This window comes from Tripterygium wilfordii, chromosome 18 (assembly GCF_013401445.1).
Source record: "Tripterygium wilfordii isolate XIE 37 chromosome 18, ASM1340144v1, whole genome shotgun sequence".
Taxonomy (NCBI): Eukaryota; Viridiplantae; Streptophyta; class Magnoliopsida; order Celastrales; family Celastraceae; genus Tripterygium; species Tripterygium wilfordii.
Genome location: NC_052249.1, coordinates 2,342,860 through 2,361,654, shown reverse-complemented (window position 1 = coordinate 2,361,654; position 18,795 = coordinate 2,342,860). Strand labels below are relative to the sequence as shown.

Sequence of the window (18,795 nt, the reverse complement as noted above, 5' to 3'; positions counted from 1 at the left end):
TTTGTTTAAATCTGAATAAATAAATCGAATAATAATGTAATTTGGGTTAGGATTAAGAGAAAAAATTGAACAATATTTATATGTTTGTATATGGACCTAGTTTTAAATTAGACAAAAATAATTTTTATGTTTAAATTTGGATTTCAGATATATAAATATAACTTATGTCCAAACTTGACTTATTCATGTTGGACAAATTTGATGATGTAGATTAGATAGTGTTTTGCCACCCCCTATATACATGGAGCTGTCATCACTTAGCGGTGGCAAAACTCTGTCATTTATGGATGGTCGACTTTGTTCGATTTGAATTAAATTAAGTTTGGACGTGAGTTATATGCTAGAAATATGAGTCTAACACAAAAAAATTTTGTTAGATTGAAACCAGATCTGGGTCCAAACACATAAATTTTGTTCAATTTATTTGTTCGGACCCTAACCCATATTAGGTTATTGTCCGATTTTAAATCAAGCCGGTTTTGATAAAATAAATACGTCTGAAATCTAATTCGGGTTAGAATCCGGACGAATAAATATTTCGTAAACGATCATATTGTTGTCCAATCCAAAACCGACCCGTAACCCTTTTTTTCCACCTACATGCTACAGTGCCACTGACTACCCAAATAGACTGTGCCTGTGCCGAGTCTGATACTCTTGAGGCCTCAAATTTAATTTGCGAGTTTATGGCGTCTTCAAATTCCTGGTGCAGTCTTCTCAAAGAGCTCTTAGAGTTGATCTTCAATCGCTTAGAAATTGATGTCGATGTTCTCCGGTGCAGCTTTGTCTGCACTTCATGGCGACCAGTCGCTCTTCATGTCTACCGGAAGTTCATTCCGCTTCTACTGTTTCCAAACGAAACCCTAAAAACGAACTCTTGGACTTTGTTCGACCTCACAACACGAGAAACTCGTGATCTTCACCTTCAGGAAACTTGCCGTCGTTGGATTCCTTGCTCCTCCAATGGATGGTTACTGACAATTGGTGTCGATTGTCCGCACAAGATGCATCTGTTGAATGTGATCTCAAAATCCCAGGTTCTACTTCCGTCTATAGATACATTAAAGCCGTCTTTGGATTCTTTTTCTCGTTTTGATAAGTCATCTGGCGGAGATTACTATATAAATAAGGTGATCGTATCCTCATGCCCATCGAATCCCGGGTGTTCGGTTCTTGTCAATTACTATTATAGATCTAAATTAGCTTTATGTACAGTAGGAGATGAAAAGTGGAGGATTTTGAAAACAAATTTAGGAGTAGAAGGTATTGTGTGCTATAAGGGAGAATTCTATGTAATTGACGAGCTTAGGAGAGTTTTCATCTGCACTCTAATCTCCGAAACCCTAGAATTTGTATGCAGGGTACCTAATTTTGGAGATTATCGCTGCATCTATCTAGTGGAGTCCTTGTATGGTGAACTTTTGTTGGTCATAAGGAAATGCTGTGATTGGAATCAGTTTGAGGTGTGTAAATTGGATTTGAAGCTAAGAACGCTGTTTAGCGTGAAAAACTTACGGAATCAAGCATTGTTTCTGGGGATTAATGGTTCTGCCGTGGTCGCTAGAGGCTGCTCTAGATTTGGTAAAGGCAATTGCATATATTTCATTGCCTATGATCATCCTTTCATGAGTCCATTTTTTATGGGTCACTGTGGCCCAGCCATGTTTGATATGGAAATGGAGAAATTTGAGTGGTTTCATGAGACTGAATTTAGTAATTTTGAGAATTTTCGAAAATTTCATTGGATCTCACCAGATATATGTCATTAGCTAATTCCAAGAGCTATTGATGAGGATCCTATCGTGTGTAGCCATTGAGGAGAATTAATTAGCTAATTCCAAGAGCTATTGACGAGGATCCTATTGTGTGTAGCCATTGAGGAGGATTCTATTGTGTGTCTCAGGTTCACATATTCAAGCAATGTGACACCCTCTTGCACAATGCAGGTAATTATAGATGTATATTTATATAGATCTTTTTTTTTTCTCATGTTATCCTCTGTTTTGCCAAATACAAAATGTTCATTTTGAATAAATGTTTCCTATCTGGCCTCACAAGTTTATTCAATCAAGTATGGCTTCTCCATTTACTTGGTAATATTTATTGCTATCCAAATTATATCATGCAGTAACTTTACTTGATTTAGATAAAGATATTTTTTGGGGCAAAGGTAACTTGTGAGGTCTTGGTTACCATGATCTTAAAGTTTATTACTATCTCTAACAGGTGAGCTAAGCTTAGAAAGAACTACACAGACAACACTTTCTCCTTGCTCAAGCCTCATATAGACATTAGTCATTGCTAGTGGTAAAAGGAGAACTAGAAGTTGTCATTACATGTTTCTTAAGTTTTTACGGTTCAGATGTCTGTAGCCAATTCAGTTCACTATTGCTGAATCTAACATCCAAGACAAATATTGTTTCTTTCTTCAAGATTACAGTCTTCATTTAAGTTGCTTTGGTTAAAAGAAAATCAAATGCTACTTTATGTTGCAATTGAATAGAAGGTTAAAGCGAGAAGAGTGTGTCTTTGTGTATGCATGAACTTTGACGAGTGATATTTTGTTTCAATGATATAGAAGAAGTCTGCTTTGATGTTTTATTTCTACTGTGCATTGATAGTTATTTACTCGAGCTTTTAGGCCAATGGAAATGAAATTGCAATTGTAAAAATTGAGGACTTCTTTGGTCTAACATGAGAAGAATGCGGGAATGAAATATTTGTAGAATCAAGCTTCTGATAAGGGAAAAAAACTAACCATACAATGCTCCTCTGGTGACTCTCATGAAGTCTTAGAAGTTTTTTCTAGTTAGTATATTATATTAGAAACTAGTGGAAGGAAGTAGTCCTTCGTATGTATGAGCATCCTATGAGTTTAGATTCTTCATAAATAGGTTGTTTTATTGATTATTATTGTTATAGATTTATTATTTGTTCTCAGCCTGACACCTGATACGTAAAAATTGTTTCTGTGTATAAAAAGACTTGAGATTTTTTCTTTGATTCATAGTGCTTAGCCAAAATGGGTTTGGATTAATCATTCATAGCAATGTGTCTAGATCGTCATGGTGTGCAGTAATTATATCTTTTTTGCCATTGTTCTCTAATCTATCCATTTTATTTCTTTCTTTGTTCTGGTTATCAAATGTCTAATGCATATTTATCTAAAAACATTTGCCGTAACCATCAATTGGAGCAACATAACTAAAATAAACATGATCTATCACATGGCTACTGCTCTTCAAACTACAAATTTTCAGGTAAATAAGCATATTTTTTGCTTCTTATCAGTGTAGGGGGAAGGAGAAGTAGGCTTACTTCAAAAGATTGGGGGGCATTATGGAGTGCCACCGATGTTCCTTTGGAGATTTTTGCCATTTATGTTCTGCCCGCTGGAGACAGAACTGGAAGACTTTTGCACCTGAATGATGAGGAACTGCTCTGCCCTCTGTGTAACTAAAAAAAAAAAAAGAAAAGACTGCAACACATTTTCTTTGGCTGTAGAATCGGGACTGTCATACATCAAGTTAGGGGCAATGAACTGGACTTGTTTTGCTTTCCGGCATATATGCTCCTGGATATCAGGCGTGTTGAATACCCCACTAAGTGGATTGGAATGCTACCGGATGGGGCTTAGGAGCTGCAGGTAGCTGTCTTCTTGTCTTGATGTTACTTGGACAAGTCTTTGGAGTTACATATGCCATCGCAGAATATTCATGAGATAATTTTAAAAGCATGGAAGAGGCTGGACCTCTTTGAAAGATAGATTAGCTTTGAAAATGCGATAAGTTTGATTCTTCCTTCCTTTGAAATTATCTTGTTGTAGATGTGGTAGCCATGTACAACTCTCTTGACCACCTGGCTCTGTGCACTAAACTATATTCTAGCAATAATGTGGTGGAAGGAAAAGCCTTGGCCCTTGGAAGCTCAACTTGTCATAGACTGCATAATGATCATGGCAGGAGTGGGGTGGTTGTCACATAATGTTCAAAGGTTTCAGCAAACTCTGTCGAGTTATTAAAATGGAACAAATAAATATTAGGTGACGAAATGGAACCCGATCAATTTTTCCGTAATGACATGTTATATGAGCCTGTTTTTCTTCTCTCAACAAGCATTTGGCTTAAGTTAGTTAAAAATTCTCGCAAATTTGCAAGATTTTAAGAAAAAGTATACAAACCCAATACACATATAGCTCCTCGCTTTGAAATGATGAGCCGAATAAGATCAACAAAGATCAACAAGCCGAATAAGATCAACAAAGATCAACAAGAGATGACTCGATTGACAATTAATTAGATCAACAAGAGATGACTCGATTGACAATTAATTAGATGTGGCCAAATTTCGATTCTTATAGTAAAGATATTTCTCTATTAAAAAATGAAAAGGTGAAAAAGAATATTTAAAGTAAAGTAAAAACACCAAAAAGTTGTAACATAAGCAGCCGTAGATTCTGGACGAAAGCACTCAGCCACTCACCGATGCCGCCACAACTTTCTTCCAGGTTCTCTCTGTCGCTGCATCACTCTCACCATTTCCACCTTCACATTCTTTCTTCAACCTCTGCTCTCCACCCAAGCACCCGAAGACTAATACCCACCATGTCCCTATCTTCCTCCTCTGCACCATCTCCATCTTCGCTAACCAAAGAAGAACAGCAAAGACCGAACCCGGACCCTCAAAAATTGGCTCAAGTCCTGAAATACCACAACCAAACCAAGCACTCCTTCAACAAATACGCCCGTGGTCCTCACGGCCTCGACTGGGCAAACCAGCCCAACCCATTTCGTCGCTATGTCTCTGCGCCTCTCCTTCCTCTCCTGCACCTCCCAATTGATGATAACAGTATCCCATCAACGGTTGTCGATGCTCCTCTCTATCATTCTCTCTTCCTTTCTCTCCCTCCTCCGAAACCCGTCTCTCATTCGTCAATTTCTCAGTTGTTCTACGATTCCCTCGCGCTCTCCGCTTGGAAAACCACGGGATATTCCACTTGGTCTCTCCGGGTCAACCCGAGCAGTGGCAATTTGCACCCAACCGAGGCGTACCTTATAGCCCCACCTATTGAGTTGATCTCTAATGATCCTTTTGTGGCTCATTATGCTCCCAAAGAGCATTCTTTGGAGATTAGAACCACAATCACGCATGATTTTTTCCCCAAAATTTTTCCAGAAAACTCATTTCTTATTGGGTTTTCATCAATTTTTTGGCGTGAGTCGTGGAAGTATGGAGAGCGCGCGTTTCGGTACTGCAATCACGATGTGGGTCATGCTATTGCTGCAGTGGCAGTTGCCGCAGCTGGGCTCGGTTGGGATGTGAAATTGCTTGATGGGTTGGGTTATAATGAGTTGAAGAAGCTTATGGGGCTTGAAATTTACCCAGAGTTCGAAATTCCTTCAAAACCCATTAAAGGGAAGATTCCAGAGATTGAATTTGAGCACCCTGATTGCGTACTTGTTGTTTTTCCTAATGGTAGTAATGGATTTGATGTGAATTACAAAGAATTGAGCTCTGTCATAGCAGGATTTTCCAATTTGGAGTGGAAGGGGAAGCCGAATTTACTTAGCAAAGAACATATTTGCTGGGATATTATTTATAGAACAGCAGAGGCTGTGAAAAAGCCATCAACATGGACCAATGGATTGCTAGTAGATGCATTTAAAGGTAGTGGAGTTTGTAGTGAAGAGTCATACAAGGGTTTAACAGTTAGAGAAGTTGTTAGGAAGCGAAGGAGTGCGGTTGACATGGATGGTGCAACTGTAATCCCCAGAGAAACATTTTATCAGATTTTGTTGCACTGTCTTCCTTCTGGTTCTCAAAGTGAAGAAAAGCAGAAGGGGCAGTTGGCATTGCCGTTTCGGGCTCTTTCATGGGATGCTGAGGTGCATGCTGTTTTGTTTGTTCACAGAGTGAGGGGGTTGCCTAATGGATTGTATTTCTTAGTGAGAAATGAAGATCATTTCAGTGAACTCAAGAAATCCACTAGGTCTGAATTCAAGTGGGAGAAACCGGAGGGATGCCCTGAGACTCTGCCGTTATATGAACTTGCGACAGGTGATTGCCAGCAGATTTCCAAACAACTCTCATGCCATCAGGTATGTTTTACATGGCATTTTTGCTCAAAGGTTTAATTTTTATGCTCACAGAATCATGTGGACAGTGTGATCCTGAGCTAAATTCTCATGTTCAACAATATTCCTTCTTTTTTTTTTGATTGTGTAATATAATAGAACTAATAGACTAGAACTTTACAGCTGACAACTTAAATTGCATATTCCTTTTCTGGTATGTGAATGAAATTCTTGATGATTCTAAATATGGTAATCTAAAGCAAGATACTACTTGTTTTAACTTTATGAATTGGAGACAAGTGAGTCTGTTTTCTGTGGAATGAAAAATTGCCAATAAATCCACATATCAGCCAGAAACCTCTTTTCTAGACGATAATTAACTTGAGCATGATGTTTGTTTTCCTTTGAACATGACGGAAGTTCTAAACTTTGAGATGTTGTCGACGGGAGCTCAATCACAAACAGCTCATTTCTTGTAAGGATGTGATGGTCCACAACTATGTACATGCAATTTAAAGCTCTGAGCAAATATCTTTTAAATTTTAACATTTCCAATTTTTTTTTTCCCCCATTTTATTATCATCAGACGTCAGCCAATGATTTCAAATATATGTATTAATTAAGAACCTTTTCTAGTTTGTCAGCACATGTTTTAGAAATTAATCTTGAACTTAGAGATTAAACCCGAATTGTATGGTCTTAGAGGTAAGTAAGAACTAAAAATTTCTTCCACTATAAAATTTCCAGGTTCCAATTTTGAAAACATGGTATGAATATTGTCCTTTCAATTCTGTCATTGTATTTGTATTGAAGTGAGGATTGGCATCTAAGGTAACCTTGAAAAATATTTGCTAAAATGTTGTCCTTAAACACAGGACATTGCTGGTGATGGTTGCTTCAGCCTGGGCATGGTGGCTCATTTTGAGCCTACATTGCGTGATAAGGGTGTGTGGATGTATCCTCGATTGTTCTGGGAGACTGGAGTTCTCGGTCAGGTATTGTACCTGGAAGCTCATGCAGTAGGCATTTCTGCTACTGGGATTGGCTGCTACTTTGATGATCCGGGTATGTTTCATTTTCTTGACCTAGTTTCACTTTTTTGCAAGCGTACTTGTGTTTCCTAGAATTCTTATAAACTCATGTTAGTGACAAATGTTAGTCACAAACATTAAATTATATAAAACTCAATCATACCATATTCCATAAACTATTATGAAAATTATTGTTACTATAAGAATTGAGGCCCATGCAATTTCACATTTATAGATTACTATAAGAAAATCTTGTTTTCTTAACGAAATGAAACTGTTTTATCATTTTATGTTGCAATTTGCACGGATGCTCATATTAAGTTGTATTAGAAATGACTATGTAGCATCAGTTTTTTGTTTGGGGAGATAATTGTAGAATTTGAGTCCTGTGTAACCATATGTGATGACAACCAAATTACCAATGCCATGAAATTTAAAGTCTGTAATGGAAGTATTTTCGTATCTAACGAAGATTTTAATCGGGAAGGAAGAAATAATATAAAGGATAGTCTAGTAGTATTTTAGATTGTTTATGCTAAAGAGTAATTGAGACTCAATTCTTCTATTATTTCTGTTCATGTCCAAAATGATGATATCATTTTGAGAAGAATTTACGTAATGGACAAGTCTTCTAATACTGCAATATTGCATAGGGGTCTATATTGCATCTTGTCTTGTCATTGCTTTGTAAGTCTGGTTCAGTGGTTAAAGAATAATATGATATATTAACGTTGAGAATGAGAACTATATATATATTTGAGTAACACGGAAACTTTCTTAAGGTTGGGTCAGATTACTCACACTAACAGAATAAACCCTGGATATTAGTTGTCATGAGTAAAAGATGAACATATAACTTCACCAGTGCTCATAGATGCTGAGTACCCCTAGACACAGAATATAATCTAGAAGTAAGCATGTAGATGGTCGCTCTTAAACATACTGTAAGGATCTCTTATGAACTGAAATTGAGACTTCTGTCATAGGCACTAGGCAGCACATGCGAACATGAGGAGGATAATGTAGTTTTGTTCTATAATTGGCTCCAATGTTACTAAGGGTGCTGATTGTTTTGAAGCCTCGGAATTGCCATGTCCATTCATATAGAGACAAAGAAAACTTCTGTTTGTCAAGTTTGTGATCCCAATAGCGTCAAACAAAAAGAAGTGTGAGCATAACATATGCAAGTTTCCAAATCCAGTGAGGTCCTATGGCGACTGTACAGGATATGACACTAGTGAAAGTATCTGTTGCTTCTCGCGAGCCTCAAATGTTCGATTTTAAACATATTGATATCATTTTGTTATTCTTCTGCAGTACATGAACTTCTTGGTTTGAGAGGATCAAATTTCCAGAGCCTTTATCATTTCACTGTGGGAGGTCCTGTCTTGGACAAGCGGATTATGAGTTTGCCTGCATATCCAGGCCCCAGTGTCGATGCATGATCAACGGATATATTTGTGCTTTGCCATGATTCAAAGATGAGGATAGCTGCAACTTGGTAATTGACAGACACTACAAATGAAATGCCAATCAACTTTTAGCTAGATAGATGAATACTTGTACAAGTCCATTGATGTAAATAAACTACTGTTCAACCACCTTGAATTTGAAGTGTTCCTCTGTATGACATGGATTCCAATTGTTTGGAGTTCTTTTCTTTGCCTCTCTTGATCAGTTGACATCTCTGAATAATAGGAAGATGTATAGTTATACCATTATTATAGTTATATTCAATCATAAATACACAGATTCTCCATTTTCAATACAAGCATTTGGTGAAATATTTCCAATTTATGTACTAATCATATACAAGGAAACCCTAAACAGTCAAGTCAACCGTACATTCTGTGCCTCAAAAATGGTTGTCTTAAAGAAGCACCTACGGTTGCCTTTAAGCTTCCATGGTTGCAGACTTGCAGTGAACTCCTGACCTGCTTGCATTCCTCATAATACATGGGAATAAAAGGCAACAGTAAACAAGTACAAGAATCCAGAGAGTGCATCAATTTCAAAATTGAAGAGGTTACTTGAGTCCATAATATTGTCCACTTCATACTTAAATGAATCCAAGAAAAGACCCAAGGAAAGCCCAGCCTTCCAATAGTTAAACAGGGTGATTAGGCTCCTAATCTTGTTGAGTAATCGAAGAGAACCGCTATACATGAGAGCCCCAATCCCCTCTACAACAACTACAGCCAAGGCCGCAGATAAAATGTCCCAGTCGCCTGTCTGCCCAATAACAGTTGCAAAGGCGGTGGCGCAGTAGAATCCCACCAAGAAAAATAGTAATTTCAGTGGAAGATTTTTCCTTAGCTCTTGAATCCTAGCATCCAGCTTAGCCTGAATAGACTGAATTGCCTTGATCAATCTGGTGCTGCCATTAGTGCTATTTGCAGATGAAGGATCCAATCCACTGCCATCTATGCTGCTCCTAATTGACCAGGCCACCCTCCTGGGAGATTCATACAGGAAAACCAAATGTTACACAAAGATAATGGCATAACGTCTATAAATTCTATATGTTATGTTTCTCATAATTCAAAAGCTTAAAGAAAAATATCATTCATGTGGGTTATCATTACCTCTTCTAGTCCTTGTGATTTCCACAGATGCAAAAAAAAACAAAAAAACAAAAAACAAAAAACAAAAAACAGTCCTTTACAGTTTAGATTCCCAGTTATCACATATTAGATCTCTCATCCAAAACTAACCTAACACCGTTCAGCAAATTAGTCAACCCGGAAAAACAATTATCTGCCTTGATATACTTTTGAATTTACATTGCCACATTAGAGACCAACTGACAACAAAGATCCCTTTTTCAATAAACTATGGGGTTCTATACTTCTATTAATAATTTATTGAGGGAGCGGGGAATCAAACCTTGCATCTCATGCAAGTGTAAGGAGTTGGCTACCATTAGGCCACAAGTTCCTTGCCAGCAATCAGCCCTTATTACCACAACACCTTAATACTCAGCAATAGCAATGATTATTGAGAATGCTTGGTCCATCAAACTTCCTTTACTCTTTTGTGTTTATGTTAAATTTATTTATAAATTTAATTTTAAAAAAATCCTTCACTACAATAAGCACAAGGATTACCTTTGTTTTCAAGCATAATTTACATTCATAGCATTTTAAGCTGCATTAGCATAAAGAGAAGTATTCAGAGACATCATACAAATTACACATCCTACAAATGGTTTTGCAGCACAGAAAAACCCAGTGCCCCCTTTCTTTCCCGCAATGCTAATTGTAGAATGTAAAATAAAACAAGAAACTAAAGAAAATGCGGACAACCAAGAACTCATGTGATCATCGACCATGTCGACAATCAAGGCAAAATCATGCCATGCAAATGATAGGAAGTTGTTCTCTTATAAAATTGATTGAATAGAACATGCTCTATAAACTCTAGCTCTTAGGTTAAATTTTTTAAAAGGTGTAAAGTTACTGCTAAGATAAAGAACCCCTCCCAACTCACAATTATGGGGTTCAGTTTTGGGCTGTTGTTGAGTGGGGTTGGAAGGGTTCGCAAACCCCACCGTACACCCCCATGTGGTTGCCTAGCAAGGGCTGGAACCCAACCCCTCTCAACCCCCTTCAAAGCAGACCCTTCGAGCAGCAGGCTATTCTTCACCTGTAGTCAAACAAACGCATCACTCTTTCACAAACTATGATTCATTTCACCACTAAAAACATATCCAGAGATACTTAGACCCAAATGAAGCTGTTAATTTGGTGAGGAATGTCTTGAATCACCATTACAAGTTAGGCTTGGTTACAATTCCCGACAATCAATTTTCTAAGTAGTATTTCGTCAGGAAAATTTTTTTCCTAACCATTCTTGTTCCCCTTGTCAAAATTAACACAGCAAGTCAGCAATTCCCATGCCATAAGCGCCTATCCATTGCTATCCATACCATTCCTTATCCTTCCACACCACATGGTCCACATCAATCAACCCCACAAACAAATAAAAATCAGCATAGAACTAGGGTTTCGTAAAGATTGGTACTTCACCTGAAGTTGTGGACCAAGCGCAGCTGGTTTAAACGAACAAAGCAGCAACCGGAGTAGAGCTTCCAGCGAAAAGCGTGACCGATCCCAGTGGTTGAACTTGAACGGACACAATCCGGCCGCAGCAACGACGGTCTAACGTACGTTTTGACGGTATTGGGCGTTGCCATGTAAGAGCCCAAGCGGCCCTCCATGGCACATCACTGAGTAAGTGGATCACGAATCAATTGAGATTTCTTGAAAGATTAAAAATATTAATTAAGAATAAAAGTATTAATTTTATTCAAAGTTATTTTTAGAGTAATATTAGTTTTATTATTAATAATTTCCTGTGTTTGAGAGAATTTAAAAATAATTGTAGAAGCAAACAAGTTGAAATTTAAATTCGCATCTTTTCATCGTAGAAATCTCTACCCATTTAACTTTAATATTTACTAGAACGAATTTTAACAAAAAAGCATATATATGTAAATAAAAATTTAGGATAGCGTAGTGCCATTCATTTCAAATCTTGGTTACCTTTCAACTCATAAGTATTTGGTTATCGAGATTTATTTTTTATTTTTGAAAATACAACTCACTTCAAGTAATTTTCCTTGTTATTTTTAAAAATTTAAAGTACATATTTTCACAATTGTTATAAACATTTTCGTGTACTGATGAGTTACTTTCTTTGTTATAAATATATACATAAATTCTCTTATGTAGGTCAATTTTGTAGACTTGTTTTCCAACCATAGATGTGGTGAGTCCCATAATAAATTGTGACTCTCACTTGTTTGTGCTTTATTATAACCATTGGAGTTTAAACCACAAAGTTGATCCACACCTTTTGATCCAAATAGGAGAATTCCTAATATATATATTTCTTACCAAAAAAAAAAAACTCAAACCGGATCTCGTTCCTTGATAAGGATTAAGGATTACTTTTGTCGGGTTAAGGCCATTTACGTTACCAAACATTTCTCTCGCTTCCCCTTCCACGGTTCGACCCCATATCAGCTTCGTTTTATTCTCCTTCTCTGCGGACTCTCCGGCGGCATTCCCGATCGGGTAAGTCGTAAGCATCAGCTTTGATGTGCCTCGTTATTCGTAATTGAGCGTTTCTCTCTTGCTTATCCACTAGTTTTCTACACTCATCTGCTAGGGTTTAACATGACAGCTTCTAGGTAGTGTAGAAGACGAACTGAAGGACCCTATAGTTCAATCGATCTCGCTGTAATTAGATCGATTGTGGTTCTTTCTGATTACAGGTACGTGGTTTTGGCTCTTCGGTGCTTTCTGTTTTTCATTAATCTGGAATCTGTCATACTCAATGCCCAACATGTCTTGCTTGGATTGTCTTCACATTCGGTGGAGCTGATAACACGAAATGTGGATATCTGCTTTGATTTTGATGACTGAATATGCTATTTTAGTAAATTGCATTTTTATTCTTTTTTAGGTATTTAATTGATTTTTTTGAATAATTTCTTAGGTGAAGCAGATTATGTGTGTTGGGTACCTTTGGAAGCTGGTTTGGGATCTCGATAGGTAGACAGCTCGTTCAATCCGTTAGTCTTCTTCTATATATTACTTGCCTGTTTTTCATTGTAGTGCTGGTGATGGAGAATTGGAGATTCATCATATGACCATCCTTTTTTTTTTGGGTTTTTATATGGTTATTTTTAGGGTTCATTTAGATCCTATTTAATATGTTAATTTGGCTAGCTACTGGAACTGGTAGATACCTACATCCACTGGGCAAGTTTTGTTGGGATTGGTTCCACATTTCTGTGTCGTGGAAGAAATTGTTGCTATTGCTATGAAATTACTTGTTAGGTCCTATGCTATGCTGCTATACTTTCTTCATAGTATGTAAAGGCAGTACGGTTACATTCAATTGGAAAAAATCTTATCTGCAAAATGAGTAAAACATCCCAAGTAGTGTGGTGCATTATCTGCAAAATGGGGTCAGAACCTAACACTCTGGCTGAAAATCGACATTCTTTTGCAGTTTTGCTTCACCAACTGGATTCCAGTTATTGTTGATGCATGAATTTTACTTGTGTGTGCTTTTGATACTGTTACTCTGGTTGATCCTGAGGTGGGTGTATCAGTGCTTTGTCCTATATATAAAATATCTATCCAACAGAGGAACTTGAAAAAGTGATAGAATTTTGTTCAACTTTCATATGTAATTCCTGTTTTGTTCCTTTGAAAAAAAAGTTAATTCATGTTTGTGTTGCATAGATGTGACTTAACTCAGTATACCACTTACCACCAATTGTTCTTGGTGGAAGCCATTGATATTTGATACTTATTTTGGAGGTTGCAGGTTGTGCTTTGTTGGTAGTTTTCTACAACGAATCGTGCTCAACTGCCCGTTTGTTGGCAGCAACTATGCTACCCACTGGGGTGAAAGATACCCCACTCCGTGAAAGCCTCAGCCAGAAGGTCCATCCGCAACCCATGGAAGAGGCCAATCAGAACCCAGAAGCTTTTGAAGCCATGGTATCCAAAATTTTCAATAATATCTCCTCTCTGAAGTCAGCTTACATCCAACTCCAGGCTGCCCATACTCCCTATGACCCTGGAAAAATTCAAGATGCCGATAAATTAGTGGTTTCTGAACTGAAGAACCTATCTGAGCTTAAACATTTTTACAGGGAAAATAACCCAAAACCAGTATGTGTTTCTCCCCAAGACTCTCGTTTGGCTTCAGAGATCCAGGAACAACAGAGCCTGCTAAAAACATACGAGGTTATGGTAAAGAAATTCCAATCTGAACTACAGAATAAGGACTCGGAGATTCATCAGTTACAGCGGCAGATTGAAGAGGCTGACCAAAAGCGAGCTAAACTGGAAAAAAATCTCAAGCTTAGGGGCTTGTCAACAAGAGAATCTGAAGGTTCTGGAGAAGAAAATGGACTTTTTCATGTTGATCTAACCCCGGATCTCTTCGCATCAGCTCTGGAAGCCGCCTTTAAAGCAATTCATGATTTTTCTAAACCGTTAATTAACATGATGAAAGCTGCTGGGTGGGACCTTGATGCTGCTGCTAATACAATTGAACCCAATGTTGTATATGCAAAGAGAGCTCACAAGAAATATGCATTTGAGTCTCACATATGCCAAAGGATGTTCGACGGATTCCAGCATGAAAGCTTCTCCATCAAATCAGATAATCTTACCGTCAGTAAAGAGAGTTTCTTCAACCAATTTCTTGCTTCAAGGGAAATGGATCCACTGGACATGCTAGGTCAAAATCCGGATTCTATCTTCGGGAAGTTCTGTAGGAGCAAGTACGTAGCTGTTGTCCACCCAAAGATGGAGGCTTCATTCTTTGGAAATTTAGATCAGCGCAATTATATAATTGGTGGTGGGCATCCAAGGACTCCATTCTATCAGGCATTTCTGAAACTGGCTAAATCAATATGGCTTTTGCACAGGCTAGCTTATTCATTTGATCCGGCTGTTAAAGTCTTTCAGGTTAAGACAGGCAATGAGTTCTCAGAGGTTTATATGGAAAGTGTGGTGCAGAATTTGATAGTGGATGAGAATGGAGAGAAACCTAAGGTGGGGCTCATGGTCATGCCTGGTTTTTGGATTGGGGGAAGTGTGATTCAGAGCAGAGTTTATCTCTCTGGTGTGAAGGTTGCCGACTGAAATCTGTTAGTACTACCGTCTTACGCTTGTGCGTGTAACTTGGTTATAGTATTGCTGCTTAGCCATGGAACGTGCTATTGCTTTATATACATATGCTGCTTCTTTTTTTACCTTCTTTCCCTTGTGTAACTGTAAAATAGTTGCTGTATGAGATGAGATGACATGAGCTTTTTATATTCATTGGAACTTTTTATATAGCTTTTTATATTTATGTAAATTTTGTTGGGAAATATTTTTTTCATTGGAATCGCACATTGAGCACACATATGCTTAATTCAATTGATTATCAATCGAGTCACCGTTGTTGGTGATGGTGATGGTAATAGTGTGCATTCCATTTGTTTTTTTGACTTCGAGTCGTATTATATACATCAAATGCATATAAAACGATTTTACAAATGACTTGAGTTTTTATCATTATCTAAATCATACTTTAGTGATTTTAAATTATTCAAAACACTATATAAATGCATAACTATCCTTTCTATTTCTTTTTGTAATTTAATTATGAATATTATTTATTTTCTTACTTATTTTTAATTATTTATTTTATTATTATTATTCACTTTTAAGTTGAAGAAGAAAGTGTGGTAAAGATGATGAGATAATTCTCTCATACAAATGAATAAATTATTTTAGTATATACATTTTATTTGATTTTTGACAAGGGACGGACCCACTCACATTAGTGTGTGGTCAATTGACCCCATTAAATTTTTTTTTTCATATACATATATATAATTTAAATTTTATCATCACAATATTTTTCAACTTAATGATTATTAGTTGAGATAAGAGGACTTATTTAATCATCATGCTCTTAATCATCCGTATTGTGATACTGATATGAATATTTATTTTTATCAGCCTTGTAATTGTATTTAATGGTTCAACAAAATTATAAAAAGACTCATCATTAAATGAGTTGGATCCAACAAAAAGATTCATTATAAATTGAGATTCATAGTTCATAATAGAGTTCTTATAAAAATGCTTGATAATCCACTTTAAAATATAAAAAAAATCATTGACAATATTTTTAAATCAACTTTCAATTATTACTCACCTTTAAATCTAAACCCATATGATCAGGACGCCAGCCCACCCCTGTGTTTGACATTATTTGGTACTTACATTTTAAGTTAGAAGAATGATTATAAATGAGTTCTTACATTTTTTAAAATTGACAAAATTATGGTTGAGATTTTTTTTTAAAATTATATTTCTAACCATAACTAAAAGAAACGAGAAAATTAATTAAAATCATAACATTTTTTTGAATACAAATTATCATAAAAACTATTGAAATGATAATGGTTCAAATCTATATTATTTCTTAAAAGTGGCGTCCTTCACATCCAAGCTTTATTATTATGACATGTATAAAGTACCTAATTGTTTACATGTGGTAAGTGGCAGATCTAGAAAATGAATTTAGGGTGGGCTTGGTTAGTTGGGATGTATGAATTTATAAGAAGAAAACTGAAGGTTGACAAAGGTTGCTGCCCCCGAAATTTTTTTAGAACATTTATTGAAAAATGACTGGAGATAAACAAATATCTATGTAGTTATTACATTAAGTAAATATTTATATAGTCATTAAATTACACATCAAAATCTATATATTGAACAATGATCGGGAATAAAGAATCGTTTAAATTGTGCTAGATGATTTTTCATTGAGTGGAAATCTTTTATCATGTATGAGTGTATAGCAATCAATATTTGTTCTCTTGTACGAGTGTGCATGTATCAATCAATAATTATTAAATTAACCATACATATATATAGTTATTAAATAAATCTAAATAAGTGGATTTAATTTAAGATTTGGGTATTTAGAAGCATATATGGTAATTATTTCTCAAAATTTGAGGGTGGGTTCAGGCCTTAGCTGCATCTGCCCCTGCATGTGGTACCTAAGTAAATTGAAAATAATTAATTTAATATTATAAGTTCAAGTTATGGAAAGAATTAGATTCTAAATTTAAGTTTGAGATTAACATTCAAGCACTCTTCAACCACTTAGTGATAACCTAATAGTGAATTTTAGAGAATTTTTTTATATTACTATTCAATTTTTTTTCCCACCTTTTGTAAGTGGACCTTATTTTTTTTGTAAAAATAATTGAAAATTATTACAAAAAAAAAATCAAACAACTGTATTTTTAACAACAATTAAATAGTTTAAAAAATTATATATATATATTTTTTAAATGTGGAGTCATTCCTTTTGACAAATGTATTTTTCTATATATATAGTTTATGCTTCTAGCCTCTATAAAATTTACTAAATTTTTTTATCAACTTTTGTATGGTATTTATTCAAAATAATTGAAAATAATATTAAAAATAAGGAAATAAGTCATTTAAACCCAAAGATAAAATTCTCTGGTAATATTAATAATTTTGCAGTTTAATTTGGAACTTCATATTATTTCTAATTAAAATAACTGAATATTAAATTATTTGGTATAATAATCATGTGCATATTTTTATCTTGAAATATTTGGAACGTTGGGTTTGCTTGATTCTCATCTAGATAAATATATATATATAAAAAAAAACTTATTTTTAGACTTCGTGTATATACACACGTTCAATCCTCGTTAAAACGTAAATTCTAAATAATATATATTTATATCCTAAACTGACCCACAAAAATTATTCGTAAAGCTAATATTAATATAAACTAAAAAATTATGGGTAAGATTAATCTTGATTTGGGCCTGGACCAGGACTGGCCCGGGCCTGAACCTGTCCCAAGCCAGGGCCCGAAGCCCGTCTCATAAGTTCTATTTATCTTGGCCTAGGCCGGATTTGGGTTGCCATTTTTGTCACAAGCCCAACCCAGGCTCGGTCAGAAGTCCGAATGGTCAATCCAAGCTTGGGTCCTAAATTTCCGGCCCGGTTTGATACCGAGGCCTAAATATGAGCCCTAGAGTGAGAAAAATGAGAGAATGGTCAACATGCATCTCGTGCAAGAGAGAGTCTGTTTGTCGTATGTGGGGTATTTTAAAAAATTTTGCAAACCTTTTTTTCAGTTTTAAAAATTTTGAAAACTTTTTGTAAGTTTTCATAAATACCAAAGCAAAAAATAGAAACACTTTTTATTTTATTTTATATTTTTTGGAAACCAAAACAAAAGATAAAAAAAAAAGAAAAAAAAAAGAGAGATACCAAACATGACCTTAATTTATAGATACATTCTAAATATATGTATTCTTTATAAATATATACCATCCGTGTCATCCAATCAATGGCGCAAGTTCACGTTCTAAACATCGTTCTTTATAATGAAATTGTACATATGTTTTTTTTTTTTCATAATGTCACACAAATCTTGGAGTAATTACTTTTTCATTATTCAAATCACTTAAAAGAATTGTAAAACACAAAAATCATGAAAATAACATAGTATTCTTTTATTTTTCTAAAATCTAAGCTTCATTTAAATTTTTTTCTTCACACTCAATATAAATATTTAACCCCTAAAATCACATCTATCACTATCAATTCATAAATTTAGTTATGTCTTTATATATATATGCATAAAATTTGAACCTAAACCCTTGCAAAGCACGGGATATATAACTTGTGTGTGTGTGTGTCTATATATATATATATATAATATGAAAATTAGTAAAGTCAAATAAATGCTGACATAATACGTAATCAAAGTAGATTAGTAGATAATGATTAGTTTAGGCAAAATTTCAACAAAACAATAAATGAAAAGACAAAAAAAGCTAAGCAATTTACGAATAGAGAGAAAACCAGAGCAAAATAGGGATAATAAAATATAGGTACAATATGCTATAACATTAATAAATAATTTTTTGAATGAGTCAACTGCCCCTAGCCAAAAAAAATTACCAATGATATATGATTGAAGTAAAATATGGCTCGATTTGGCCAATTTGCAAAGACAAAAATAGATAAAGAGTAGAAGAAGATCATAAAGCCAAATAAAATTAAAGAAAAAAGAAGAAGAAGAAATGGGATGACAATAAAGAA

The 18,795-nt window shown here is 35.4% G+C and overlaps 4 protein-coding genes across 11 annotated transcripts; 3 read left to right on the top strand and 1 right to left on the bottom strand.

Annotated features, from left to right (window-relative positions):
• The first annotated feature begins 635 nt into the window (after positions 1-635).
• LOC119983575 (putative F-box protein At5g55150) lies at positions 636-4,076 on the top strand. 2 transcript variants are annotated; one of them, XM_038827249.1, is made up of 3 exons: positions 636-1,946; positions 3,292-3,646; positions 3,827-4,076. In XM_038827249.1, the coding sequence occupies exon 1, from the start codon at positions 687-689 to the stop codon at positions 1,767-1,769; it is 1,083 nt and encodes a 360-aa protein (XP_038683177.1). In that variant the 5' UTR covers positions 636-686; the 3' UTR covers positions 1,770-1,946; positions 3,292-3,646; positions 3,827-4,076. The 2 variants fall into 2 exon arrangements, with proteins under 2 accessions (XP_038683177.1, XP_038683176.1); XM_038827248.1 differs by having other exon boundaries at positions 3,292-4,076.
• Positions 4,077-4,462: 386 nt separating this feature from the next.
• On the top strand, positions 4,463-8,876 carry LOC119984712. The gene is made up of 3 exons (XM_038828792.1): positions 4,463-6,098; positions 6,950-7,139; positions 8,423-8,876. Exons 1-3 carry the CDS (start codon positions 4,485-4,487, stop codon positions 8,548-8,550), a joined length of 1,932 nt encoding a protein of 643 aa, XP_038684720.1. The 5' UTR covers positions 4,463-4,484; the 3' UTR covers positions 8,551-8,876.
• On the bottom strand, positions 8,811-11,357 carry LOC119984713 (ycf20-like protein). The gene is made up of 2 exons (XM_038828793.1): positions 11,134-11,357; positions 8,811-9,560 (listed from the first exon to the last, which is right to left on the bottom strand). The coding sequence occupies exons 1-2, from the start codon at positions 11,322-11,324 to the stop codon at positions 9,053-9,055; spliced, it is 699 nt and encodes a 232-aa protein (XP_038684721.1). The 5' UTR covers positions 11,325-11,357; the 3' UTR covers positions 8,811-9,052.
• A 678-nt stretch (positions 11,358-12,035) lies between these two features.
• On the top strand, positions 12,036-14,995 carry LOC119984479 (protein GRAVITROPIC IN THE LIGHT 1). Of its 7 annotated transcripts, none has more exons than XM_038828454.1 (4): positions 12,036-12,183; positions 12,293-12,383; positions 12,608-12,663; positions 13,448-14,995. In XM_038828454.1, exon 4 carries the CDS (start codon positions 13,513-13,515, stop codon positions 14,776-14,778), a length of 1,266 nt encoding a protein of 421 aa, XP_038684382.1. In that variant the 5' UTR covers positions 12,036-12,183; positions 12,293-12,383; positions 12,608-12,663; positions 13,448-13,512; the 3' UTR covers positions 14,779-14,995. The 7 variants fall into 7 exon arrangements, with proteins under 7 accessions (XP_038684382.1, XP_038684385.1, XP_038684387.1 ...); XM_038828457.1 differs by having other exon boundaries at positions 12,608-12,683; XM_038828455.1 differs by having other exon boundaries at positions 12,054-12,183; positions 12,278-12,383.
• The last annotated feature ends 3,800 nt before the right edge of the window (positions 14,996-18,795 follow it).

Excerpts from the sequence above, each read along its gene's own strand:
- LOC119983575 (XM_038827249.1), top strand. The coding sequence starts at position 687 with ATGGCGTCTTCAAATTCCTGGTGCAGTCTTCTCAAAGAGCTCTTAGAG.
- LOC119984712 (XM_038828792.1), top strand. The coding sequence starts at position 4,485 with ATGCCGCCACAACTTTCTTCCAGGTTCTCTCTGTCGCTGCATCACTCT. Across the intron at positions 6,099-6,949 it reads AACAACTCTCATGCCATCAG|GACATTGCTGGTGATGGTTG; the intron begins GTATGTTTTACA and ends CCTTAAACACAG. Across the intron at positions 7,140-8,422 it reads CTGCTACTTTGATGATCCGG|TACATGAACTTCTTGGTTTG; the intron begins GTATGTTTCATT and ends ATTCTTCTGCAG.
- LOC119984713 (XM_038828793.1), bottom strand. The coding sequence starts at position 11,324 with ATGGAGGGCCGCTTGGGCTCTTACATGGCAACGCCCAATACCGTCAAA. Across the intron at positions 9,561-11,133 it reads CGCTTGGTCCACAACTTCAG|GAGGGTGGCCTGGTCAATTA; the intron begins GTGAAGTACCAA and ends TGAATCTCCCAG.
- LOC119984479 (XM_038828459.1), top strand. The coding sequence starts at position 13,513 with ATGCTACCCACTGGGGTGAAAGATACCCCACTCCGTGAAAGCCTCAGC.